This window comes from Ceratotherium simum, chromosome 8 (assembly GCF_057802395.1).
Source record: "Ceratotherium simum simum isolate JZ-2026a chromosome 8, ASM5780239v1, whole genome shotgun sequence".
Taxonomy (NCBI): Eukaryota; Metazoa; Chordata; class Mammalia; order Perissodactyla; family Rhinocerotidae; genus Ceratotherium; species Ceratotherium simum.
The window spans coordinates 59,193,641-59,205,866 of NC_141907.1; the positions used below are offsets into that span (position 1 = coordinate 59,193,641).

Genomic DNA, 12,226 nt, shown 5'->3' on the forward strand with positions numbered 1-12,226 from the left:
GGCTAACATCCGTGCCCATCTTCCTCCACTTTATATGGGACGCCGCCACAGCATGGCCTGACAAGCGGTGCATCGGTCCACACCCGGGATCTGAACCCGGGCCACCAGCAGCAGAGCATGCACACTTAACTGCTACGCTACAGGGCGGGCCCCAGAGGCCATTTTAAATAGCAAAATCACCAAGAAAAAGCACAAAAATGAAAAAAAACATGGCACTAAATAGATCACAAGGACACTAGTTTCCAGTCTGAGAGCTGAAACAAGGCACAGTGTTGCCTTGTTCGACTCTGCTGGCAACATGTGCCTCAGGTGACTCAAATTTTTGCTACTTTGTGTATGTCCAAGAATGACATCAAAAGTATTGTATTGATTAGGGGGTTACAAATAAATTTCACGAGTAGGTAAACTGGCAAACATGAAATCTGTTAATAATGAGGATGGACTGTACATAGGTTTCCATTCCTTCACTGTGACTGAGAAGCACAGCTCCCTCAACAGGGCGGCCCAACACCAGGACTGGGAAGTCAGGAAAGGACAACCAGTCTCAACTGCTACCTCCAAATTCTCAGTGAGCTGCGGTAACACGGCAACCATAATGGCTAAGATTTAACAGACATCACTCAAGAAATGACTAATTTCACTTTAGTTTTTATTGTAAAACATGAGATGGGATAATAAATAGGGTATCTCAGCAGCAGGTTCATATTCCAACTCAATGAAAATTTGTATAATCATCTCAAATGCCTGTCAAATTTATTCCTAAACATCTCAACCAGAATTAATTTTATCATCTTTTCAAATTAAACAAACAATTGGGCCCACAATTTATATTTGTCAATTTTTCCTTTATTAAACACCTACCATAGTTTAAACCCATTACAGTACTTAATCCTTCCAAATAAAGAAGAGTTTATAAAATCACCTCCATAATAGGTAGCTGCCCTTCTGGTTTTCTTCCTCTGACCAAACAAACTTAATGTTTAAGATTCTCCACTTTGGCCTCTAGTAGTACTTACATGCTATACTCCATATTCTAGATTTCTTAAATTATAGAAAAAGGAATGTACACTTTTTGTATTCTTTCAGAGCAGGGTTGAGAGGCAACATTACCTACCATATTTGGTACTTTCTTGCATGCATGGACTACTCATAAATCCATTTTTTTCAAATCACACATCAACTCATGATCAATGTATGTTCCATTAGAATAGAGTTCTTAACCAGTTCCCAAAAAGGCCTTCAGGGGTAGGGGGGTGGTGGTCAATGAAGGCCCCCATGTTGTGAGTCCCCGGATTGTCCTGAAGAGAAAACCATGGCTTTATCAGATGCTTAAACAGATCTATGATCCTCTACACCTTCAAAATTTTAAGAATCAACTCACTGGTTCCTTTTACTTTATAAAACTTTAATGCATGGAACCGTTCAGTATAATTTGACATCATTCAGCATCTAGTCCAGTTTTCCAAAGTTCTGGCACTTCTAGCAAGTTGTAATTTTATAAATGGAGCCAGACACTTTCATTCCACTTTTATACACTTAGTATACAATTAAACATACTATATTTCTAACACAAGAGATTTTAGGCATTGTCAAATATATTTTAGGCATTGTCAAATACGTCAATGTCTGAATTATATGTTAACCCACAGTACTTCACAAAATTCATGATTTTAAATAAAGGCAAATTAAATCATATTTGAATTTCTAAATCTTCTAAGTATATTAAGGTGGTAGTAGTACACTTGTAACTGTTTCAAAATTACTGGAAAGCATGTCATTTTCTTGAAATGAACTTGGCATAAAAGGCGGCAAAGAGGTCCTTATAAGGAGTGTCCGAATCTGACTTGGTCATCGGTATTCGGCAAAGTTGGCGAAACCTAGGAGAACGCAGCAGCAAGTTCTGTGAGAGGCCCATGAAGCTGGAGCATAACCAGTAGAGAACAATCGACTATAGAAAGAAGAAAGGACACGAATGTTAGCACCTTTCCATTTTCCAAAGACACCAAGGTCCAGAGACAGGCAGGCAATAAAAAAGAAAATTACAATCTCTATAAACAGGAGTACACCACGACTGAACAAGACCTGCAGCGGCTATCAAATATCTGTGATGGATCTAAGAGATAGGTAAGAAGGCTGAAAGGAAAACCAAAAAGTGAAAAGAAGCAAAAGGGGAGGTACTGGTGATAGAAAGTGGACGATAGAGAGCAGCTCCCAGGCAGAGGCCCAAGGGATCTCACTTCCCTTCTTTGGCAATTAAGTACACATTTACCTCACCAAGAGCCCTGACAAGCTGCTATACTGGAGGTAGGTACTGGGGGCATGGCCATTTATGATGACAAACTTACCCTCCCTTGACCTCATTTCCCTCCATATAGTCATCTATCTTCCAAATTTTCCCCAGTAACCAGTTTCTAACTGTAGTCAGGAATGCATTATCTTGGCCTTTTTCTGAGACAAATAGTGTCAGCATTATCTTCAACTTTCTTTTGTATTACCATCCAGATTGATTTATTTAGGTCAGTGACTAAGTTCTGCAGCCTCTCAAAACATTCCCATACATGCATCTGCTCCCGACTTTCCTTTGGCCTCAGAGGGCAATCAGACCCAGGGGCAGGACCACGTGGTGCTTGAGTCTAGGTCCTGGAGTCAAACTGCCTGAATTTGAATTCCATTCACTTCACTTTGGGTAAGTTATTTTTCTTCTGTTTCAGTTTTCTCATCTATGAACCGGGGACAAAACTGTACCTACCTCAGGAGGCTGCTGTGAGGAATAACAGACAATTCACGTCGAGTGGTCAGCACAGCATGGGGCCCAGAGTAAGCACTTGCATTTGTTTCACAGCATGCTTTTAGGGACAGAAAGTACTGCATTCTCCAAGGCAGACTAGCAGAGTAGTTAAGAGCAGGAGCCAAACTGCCTAGATGTGTTAAAACTCTGCCACTTAAGAGATGAGTGACCTTGGAAGTGCTACTTAACCTCTCTGTGCCTCAGTTTCCTCATCACTGAAGTGGTGATTATGATAGCACCTACTTTGGTACACTGTTGGGAGAATTATATGAGTTAATATATGTAAACCATTTAAAACAGTGCCTGGCACAAAGTTTTAATACTAAATATTAAAAATTTTTAATATTAAAACAATTTTTAATTAATATTAAAAATATTAACTATTTAAAAAAATTTAAATAGCTGTTGTCATCATCATCTGATTTATCCACTAAGCAAAAAGTACACTGAGCCCAACTACGGCAGACTACAAACTGCCTACTAAGAGTCATTCTTCTTCCTTAGTAATAAAATCCTAATTTTTAGCTGGGTATACTGCCATCTTAAAAAAAAAGACTATTTCCCAGCCTCTTCTGCAGTTAGGTGTAGGCACATAACTCCAATGGCAGCACAAGGTTTGGCAGGATATCTGGCAAGCCTCCTTAAAAGGGGCTGACTGCACCTGAAGCACCATTTACCACTCCTGCAAGACGGCAAGCTCCAGCGGCCAGCACGACCATGCTGTGGCCAGAAGGACAGAAACTCCAGGCTGGGGATGCTGGAGCAGTAAGAGAGAAGCAGGCTGGGTCTCTCACATCTTCCTAGAGCCGTCATGTCAGCTCTACACTGAACTGCCTAACTCTGAATTGCCTATATTTGAGGGAATAAACTTTCAGTTATGTAAGGCACTGTTTTTCACATCTCTGTTACTCACTTTGAACCCAATCACTCATGAAACTTCACTGCTATTTTATATGATCTGGGGACTTCCTCAGTTATAAGTGGTATTATTTCTCCCCAGAAATGTAGTGAATCTGTACTGTTCTATTTTTACAAGGTATTTTACAACATTACTACTACATGAAAAGTACTATAATAAGCACTTGATGTTACTTCATTAATTCTCACAGACATCATGATGTCTATTTTAGAAACGGGGAAACTTGTTTTACACAGGATTAATGACAGTATTATGTCCAAGGGACAGCTTTAAAAACACATTTTTGAGGGGCCGGCCCCGTGGCTTGGCGGTTGGGTGCTCGCGCTCTGCTACTGGCGGCCCGGGTTCGGATCCCAGGCGCGCACTGACACACCACTTTTCCGGCCATGCTGGGGCAGCGTCCCACATACAGCGACTGGAGGGGTGTGCAACTATGACGTTCAAGTGTCTACTGGGGGGCTTTGCGGGAAAGAAAGGGAGGAGGATTAGGCCGTGGATGTTGGCTCGGAGCCGGTCTTCCTTGGCAAGAAGAGGAGGATTAGCATGGATGTTAGCTCAGGGCTGATCTTCCTCACAAAAAAAAAAAAAAAATTCTGATGCTGAAAACACACTGTTTCAGATTCCTAAGACAAGTACTATAAAGTACTTTTCTATATGCTGATATAACCCTAACTGCCGGCAACAAATGAATCCTACTTTATGGTCTAAGTGTTGGCTCTGAGCAAAGACAGAGATATACCTGACACAGCTTTTGCCCTCTTAGCACTAAAGTATCCATGGGAAATAAACAAAAGCCTAAAAATATGAAGTAACTGCAAACATAACTACTTCTTTTTCTATTTCTATCAAAGTTTAATTACATATAAATGGGGACAAGTGTACCTATCTCACAAAGTTGTTATGAGGTTAAATAATATTACATATGAACCCATATGGACTTGGCACAAAGTTTTGTTTCTTTTTTAAGTGCTAAATTTCTTGGCCAGACTATGTAGAGAGAAGGAATTCAATATACCAACTAATCAAAGAAAATACTATGTTCATAGTACTGTGCAAGGTACTTTGCAAGGTTTTTCTTTTTGAAAAGGGTGAAATTTTTTTTAAATTAAAAAAATAAAATAAAATAAATTTTCTTAAATTAAAAACATAAGGAAAAAGGAGTTTGATTTAGAAGGAGAGTTAAGACACATTCACATAAAGGAAGATTAACCAATCCCAAGAAATATTCAAGTGTCACTTGGTGATAGAGACAGATTAGTTACTACAGAAACTCGGAAACCAGTAAGGGGTTGAGTAGTTAGAGGAAGCTCAATAGAAGAGGCAGAATCCCAGCCAGTCTAAGCTAAGAACAGAGAGGATTTAGCACATGCTATATACAATGCTGGTGGTTACTCACTGAAGGTACTGTTGCAGCAATTGGAATCATCAACACAGATACTGCACGGACAAAGTGCGTAATATATGTCTGAAAACGAGACATTCCAATTTTTTGCAGAGCAAAAATCTGAAGGGGTAGAATATATACACAACGATTATTAATATGCATATTAAATTAGACAAGCTTTAAAATACGAATTGATTTTTGACTGGCCTCCACCTATATTTTAATAAAAGTAAAAAAAATTAAAATTAAACACTGATAAATTTATTTGGTTGATCATCTATCTTTTAAAAAATTTAATTATGCAGAGTTCTTAAATAGAGCTTTAATTAATAGCAATAAAGAAGAGATTCAGCTATATTAAATAGAATCACAGCATAGTTTTTACAAGTCAACGTTTTTTAAAGATTGTCTGTCAGACTCAAAGTCCCTTCAAGACAGGTATTACGTATGAGTCATTACCCTTGTTTTTTGGCACCTAAAAATAGTGCCTGGCATAAAGAAGAACTTAATAGATATCTCAGGTTTGTGATATGGCCACACAGCCCTGCATTTAGTGGTTATGTGACTTGCGTAAGTTACTTAACCTTTCTGTGCCTCACTTTCTCCACCTTTAAATGAAGGTAATAAAAGTACCTACATCAAACGATTACCGTAAGAATTAAATGAGTTAATTCATGTAAATTGATTACAATAGTGCCTGGCACACACTGTATGCTAAGGAGGAATAAGCTTTTATTAAACTTACGCATGCCGGGTCGTTAGACGGTATAAAGGAAAGATGAGAAGACTGATATTAATTCATTGTGACCTTGTGTTTATCACCTCCTTCTTTCTAACAAATATTCACTAAGTATCAACCACATTCACAGAACTGTGCTAGGTGCTCTCAGGGAAACACACTTAGACTACACTCATAATCTTTTCTCAAGAAATTTTCACCCAAGACCTTAGAGTATCATCTTCATTTTTCCTGTCTGGAAAAATAAGGGGTGTATCAGATTTCCCAAACAGAGACCAATAGACATAAGGTCTGTGAGATCTCAACTGAGGTACATCATTTCTAAGGTTTCTTCCAGTTCAGAGTCTATATTCTACTCAGAGTCTGAGAACAGCTCTTTATGAAATTAAAGGCATGATTCCCCTAAACTGTTGAGTAAAGCAGCATGGGATAAGGCTAAGACATGGCTGAGAGGTCATATTTTATATGTATAAAGAAATTCTATGACTTTTCTAAGGTCACATAGCTAAAAAAATGGCAGTCAGGTATCGACTACCTACAAACTTACATATTAAGCATATACACAAAACACCAATCTATTGTGGGACTAAAACTAGATTGATTACGCATCTTAATTACTGTCTTTACCAGAGGCGAATCACAAAACTGTATGTATTAGAACCATATAATTTTAAAGCTGACAGAGACTTTGGAAGTGTTCTAATTCAGCTTTCTTATTTTAATTATGAGCATTCTGACCCCCAGAAGGGTTAATGAACTGGCCTAAAACAGTTTGTCAATGGCTAATCTGCAACCAGAAACCAAGAAGTCTCAATTCTAGCAGCTATCACCACCAACTCAAATACATTTATATTTGACGTCAGAACAGCAACAACAAAATCCCAATGATTTAAATGGCAAACAAATTTCATTTAAAACCACTGACCTCCACTATTAATAAATTGATGACACCAACGGAGACAGGCAGAATCCAAGTGGAATCCAGTGCAGTGAGGTCAGGAAACCACAGGACCCCACCAGAAGCTAGCTGCTCCTGAATAGGAAAACCTGTTGAAACAGTGGTATAAATAAAGCAAAAGAATTTATAAAAATAGCAGAGGAAAATACAAAAGTCATAAGTAGTCTGATAATTCCAATATGGCGTCCCTCAAACTAAAGACTCAAATTGGTTTTATTCAGGTTATTTTCATTTCACAACATAAATAAGTCCTTCCTGTACTGAGAAAAAGGCAAGAAGCTTTCTGTAGCAAACAGATGTACAGAGCCTAAAGATATGTGGCAGTAATCTTTTCAGACTTAAATTTAAATAATTATTTGTCCATAGGCTGCTTTCTTTCAAGTCTATTCAGATTACTTTTTGGTTAGACATGCCTTCAAATGAAAATAAAAAACAAATGCTTTAGTTTATATCGTTTCCTAATTAAGGTTCACATTTACAACCATGAAAGCTTTTCTGGTCTCTTAACTTTATAAATGGAAAAATTCTTGGCCAGGAAACTGAATTATGGAATTATAACACTAATTTTATTGTGACCTCCAAGAAGCAGTATTACTGATGTCCTTCCCAGATTCATTTGTTGTCTCATCACAGCTAGTTTGCTTACACTTACTAGTTTAAATTTTATCCCCTTGTAAGGAAGATGGTAAAAGTATTCTAATTATAAAGAGTATGGGACTTTTATTTCTTTAGAGTACAAAGACAACGTTAGACAACTTTTTTGGGGGAAACAGACTTCTATAACAACTACCTTCTGAATGTGTTGCCCCTGTGCTAAAATTCCGGAGAGCAACAGACATGAAGATCCACATGGGAAGCTGAATCCAGACCAACAGAGTGGCCTTAAAAGGATGGCAGTTATCCCGAACATACAGCTCTGAAACAAGCCTCCGCATATTCTTTAGGTAAGTGAGCCTAGTTTGAGGGAAGAGGGAAAAAAGGAAAGGAGAAAATGTCATTTGACTACAATCATGTGTCACTTAACGACGGGGACACATTCTGAGAAATGTGCAGTTAGGCGATTTCGTGGTTGTGCGAAGACCACAGTGTGTACTGAAGGGGAACAAAATTTGCAACCCCCAAATGCGTCTCTTTAACATGAGGATTATCTTAGGCTGATTATTTTTAAGAAAGAAAAGACTCAGAAAGTTTTTCCTCTTACCTCCCCCTTAACTGCCTAAAAGAATTCAGATAAAAAACTCCTTGTCTCAGGAAGCGAGCTACCACCTTAGCATAACATGAACGAGGTGGCAGACAGGGAGGAACCTAGAAAAGCCTGTTTGTTTGGTTCCCCTCTGTGTTGTTCTGTTTCTGTGTGGCCAAACACTTGTTTTCCAATTGTTAGCTCCTTTTCACCTACCTGTGAATTGCCTTTCTTGCCTTTGAGGTCCCTGACTCTTCCCACTCCCAACATCATCTTTCGTCTTTTGCTGAGGATGGTATTTAAGGTGAGGGCTTCAGCCATTTCGGTGAGTTACTTGGTTTTCCCCAGTTTCCCCCATGTACAGTCATGTGTTGCTTAACAACAGGGATACATTCTGAGAAATGCATCGTTAGGCAATTTCAGTGTTGTGTGAACATCATAGAGTGTACTTACACAAACCTAGATGGTATAGCCTACTACACACCTAGGCTATATGGTACTAATCTTATGGGACCACCATCGTGTCCCATTTGGTCTGTTGTTGACCAAAACATTATTATGCAGCACATGACTGTACTAATATTAATTGCTTTATACTCATAGCACAAACATTCCCATGTTGTGGTTATTAGCTAAAGGATTCGTGTAGAATTTTTAGTTGTCATAGTCTATATTAAGGGGCTGCCTAAACAAAAGGTAAATAAAGCCTTTTAGTGGAAATTCTCTAGCAATGTACACAAATTACATAGTTCGATAACCTGACATTGTCAGACTACAGGCTTTGTCTCTGGCGGTCTTTGGCCAATTAGACTTTAACAAGGGAAATTTCACTACTCAAACAGTATGACCACAATTTATACCAGAAATACTAAAGGTGAAAGCACATTTTCCTCAAATTCCTCCACTCCAGTCAAGCTCAATTACTTGATCCCTGCATATATCTTTTCAAGCAATGGGATTTTGTACTGTGTATGCTCTTGGCCTGTCAAAATAGTCTCTATTCTTCAATCAACTCTTTCATGAATATTTTCTTAATTTGTTTCTCTGTTAACCATATTAATTATTCCTGTTCTTGTCTTAAGTCCTACTTTCCAGACTACAGTCTCCTTGAAGGTCAAGTGTTGGGTCTTTTTTATCTCTAAATCTCTCGTAGCATATTTTGTAGAAAGGTAGGCATTCAATAGGTTTGCTGAATTTAATCGAATCATAGTGTATTGAATTAAGACAGTACACACAGACATTCCAGGCTCTTTGTAATTTAGCCTGTGCCTACTCTTCCAACTTTATCTCCTGTTACTCCTCTACAGACACCTGTATATTCTAGTACCTGAATGACTTAGGTTTATCCAACAATCAGACTTCTACAGCAGCATGCCTTTGGAAGTTATTATATCATCTGTGTGGATAGCCCACTTTCCTGGTTGTCCACCTGACACCCTTTCACCCTTCATGACTCAGTTCCATTGAAAATGCAGGAAACCCTCAGATGTGTCTTCCCCCATCTGTGTAAGAATGCGTCTGGACAATCATCCTGCCAGTGCTGCAAAAGCAAAGTGCCACAGTCTTGTCTAGGCTGCATTTATAACCCAGGTGAGCAGCTACTAATCTGTTCTTTTGGCCTAGAGCTGTAGTTCTCAGATTTCTCTGATCAGTAAAACTTCAAAACCATAGGTTTGCCAACTTTATTTTATCACGTAAAGGCATTAAGCTATCACAATGATTTTTTTTAAATGTCAGATCTTTTTAACACTAAATAAAAAGGGAGGCAATATCATATTGAAGATAGTTGGCAAATTTACACCTATATAAATAAAAATATATAGATAATCACATATATATTACTCATTTTACAAAGCCCTCATTTTTCTCATTGCTGTGAACTGGTGAACACTTTGTCAGAGGCTGGTAAGGATCAGAATTTGGGAAACTAAGTAGTAGCTTAGGGTGACTGAAGCAGGAGGACTTTGAAGTTCCCAGTGAACGATGGCAGGCACAGAACTGCAATGTGGTCAAGCACCCTTGGGCAATGGCTCTCTAACAGCCTAGGCAGACAACAACACAGGGTAACCACAGCAGACAGACAGCACCTTGGCTATCCACTTGCTTCTACCACGGCATTCACACTTTCTACCTCCCCATTCCTGTGGGCTATAGCCTGCTGTATCTTTTCAAAAAGATCAAGTTTATAAATTACCTGTACCATTTGTTGAAATCTCAACAAACTGGCATAGTATCTGCATCCTGTGAAGCCTCCCTTGGCTTTCCATGATGACCCAACTCCTTGCACGTAACTTTTTTACAGTACTTAAATCAGTCATTACTTGATTACAGGTCTTTTTCAGTAGGCTGGAGTCCCTTAAGAACAAGGAACTTGCTCTTCTTATCTATGTTTCTCCATTTCTTTGCTTTCACTCCAGTATATACAACTATCATGCCACATAAAATTATTAAAATACTAAAGAGTAAAAAGAACTACTTTGCTGCTAAAGGTAGAGAACACCCAAACCTATAATTAACATCATCACTTACACATTATATATATTCATGGTCTTATATGCATAGAATTAGCTTACCTGGCAACTCTTTTGGACCACCCCAACTGATCTGCACGAACTGCAACTTCTTGGTTAAGACACTTCGCAATGTTTTTTATTTCTGGCTGCAAATTTTCCACCTAGCTAAAGAAAAAGTAGAATTTATTATGAGCACATAAAGGATTTTTATTTATAACCACTCATAACTTTACTCTCTACTTTACTCAACTCTTTTAAAAATGTGGTTCACCGATCATGTCAAGAAACCTTAAGTCAAAGCATAAGATGTTAATTTGCTTAAAATATCCTCAGTTACAACCAAATTCAAATTCAGCTTCTACACTTAGCTGTGTGATCTTGGACAAGTTACTTAACCTCTAAAATCCTGTTCCCTCATACATAAAACACACAACAGCGCCTACTTCACAGGGTCATTATAAGGATGAAAACTGCACCCGGCATTTTAATGTTTCATCCCTGGATTTCCCAGTAATGTAAACTGAGAAAACAGAAGTCTATTAATGAAGAGTGTTTAATATCCTCTCTGATAGCCAGAGAGTCACAAAAAATTTGCACTTATTTCTACCGTGTGTTAATTTTTTCTGTAAAGTACCTCACTTAACGGTGCTGATGATACCCTTCTTGTTTTGTTTCCGGGTTTTTTCCCCCAGTGATAATAATCTAAAAACATGAAAGCCATTATTTTTGAAGTTTCATATTTGAATAATACTTTCCTTTCAAAACACTTTAATCCATATTATCTGATTTCATCTCATAACATTGTGAAGTAGGCCAGGAAGGTATTATCATTCCACAGAAAAGATAACAAAGCACTGGAAGTCAAGTGGCTGTGACTAACCAGACGCAGGCGTGTAGATGGTACAGCCTGAATAAGAATCAAGTTTGCAAAGTGCTAGCTTAGATTTTTTCTAAGAAAGATAAGTTGGAATACCTGGGGAGGAAAGATGCTACAGACATACAGGCCGTTATAACCTTTAAGAAGGTAATTTTATAGGTTTCTCCATACAATTTCTTCTGCTACTGATTCCTTATTGCTCTCGTTCTCTAACAGCAAGCTTAGCAACTACGTATGCTTTGAGCACATACCCAGTAGGGTAAACGAAATGACAGGTACACGTGTCACCAAACATCTTTCATACATCCAATGCTAAATTTCTTAGCAATAAAGTGGTCACGATGATTAAGCACTCCGGAAGTATCCAGGGATCTTAAGCTCCGCGTAGACGTCGACTACCCCTCCCCGCCGAGGGATGCGCAGGGTCCACGCGCGGCTCGGCGCCCCTCACCTTGGCTAGGATGTAATGCTGGTAGGCTGCCAGTGGCAGCGTGACGGCGCCGCGCAAGGCCACGGTGGTGAGGAGGATCGTGCCCCACCAGGGCAGGCCCGTGGCGGTGTGCGCGGCGAGCAGCACCTCCTCTGCGCCCTGCACGGGCGCCGACGTGGCCAGGGCCTCATACCAGCCGCTCGGGCCCACTGCAGAGACTGACGCCACCGCCCACAGAGGCAGAGCGGAGCGCTTGGGGCCGCTTGTTGGGGCCAGCGCAAGCGGCGGGCCCCAGGCCCCGAGCTGCAGGGCAGGCAGCGGCCGCAGCCACCTGCCGCCTAGCCGGCACAGCATATCTGCGCCCGCGCTGACTTCAAAGCGCGAAGCTAACAGACTGTCGGCTTCCACCGCTCCGCTGAGGCCGCCCCGCGCATG

At 39.7% G+C, this 12,226-nt stretch overlaps 1 protein-coding gene across 2 annotated transcripts; it reads right to left on the reverse strand.

Moving 5' to 3' along the window:
• Positions 1-632: 632 nt before the first annotated feature.
• COX18 (cytochrome c oxidase assembly factor COX18) lies at positions 633-12,226 on the reverse strand. Of its 2 annotated transcripts, none has more exons than XM_087434427.1 (6): positions 11,813-12,226; positions 10,545-10,645; positions 7,579-7,742; positions 6,756-6,877; positions 5,104-5,211; positions 633-1,948 (listed from the first exon to the last, which is right to left on the reverse strand). In XM_087434427.1, exons 1-6 carry the CDS (start codon positions 12,143-12,145, stop codon positions 1,775-1,777), a joined length of 1,002 nt encoding a protein of 333 aa, XP_087290553.1. In that variant the 5' UTR covers positions 12,146-12,226; the 3' UTR covers positions 633-1,774. The 2 variants fall into 2 exon arrangements, with proteins under 2 accessions (XP_087290553.1, XP_087290554.1); XM_087434428.1 differs by having other exon boundaries at positions 10,545-10,649; positions 11,813-11,949.

What these genes read in the sequence shown, in the direction of transcription:
- COX18 (XM_087434427.1), bottom strand. Translation starts at nt 12,145, where the DNA reads ATGCTGTGCCGGCTAGGCGGCAGGTGGCTGCGGCCGCTGCCTGCCCTG. An exon ending in AGCATTACATCCTAGCCAAG is followed by an intron (nt 10,646 to 11,812) that starts GTGAGGGGCGCC and finishes TTCTTTAGCTAG; the next exon opens with GTGGAAAATTTGCAGCCAGA. An exon ending in TCAATTTATTAATAGTGGAG is followed by an intron (nt 5,212 to 6,755) that starts GTCAGTGGTTTT and finishes CTACCCCTTCAG; the next exon opens with ATTTTTGCTCTGCAAAAAAT.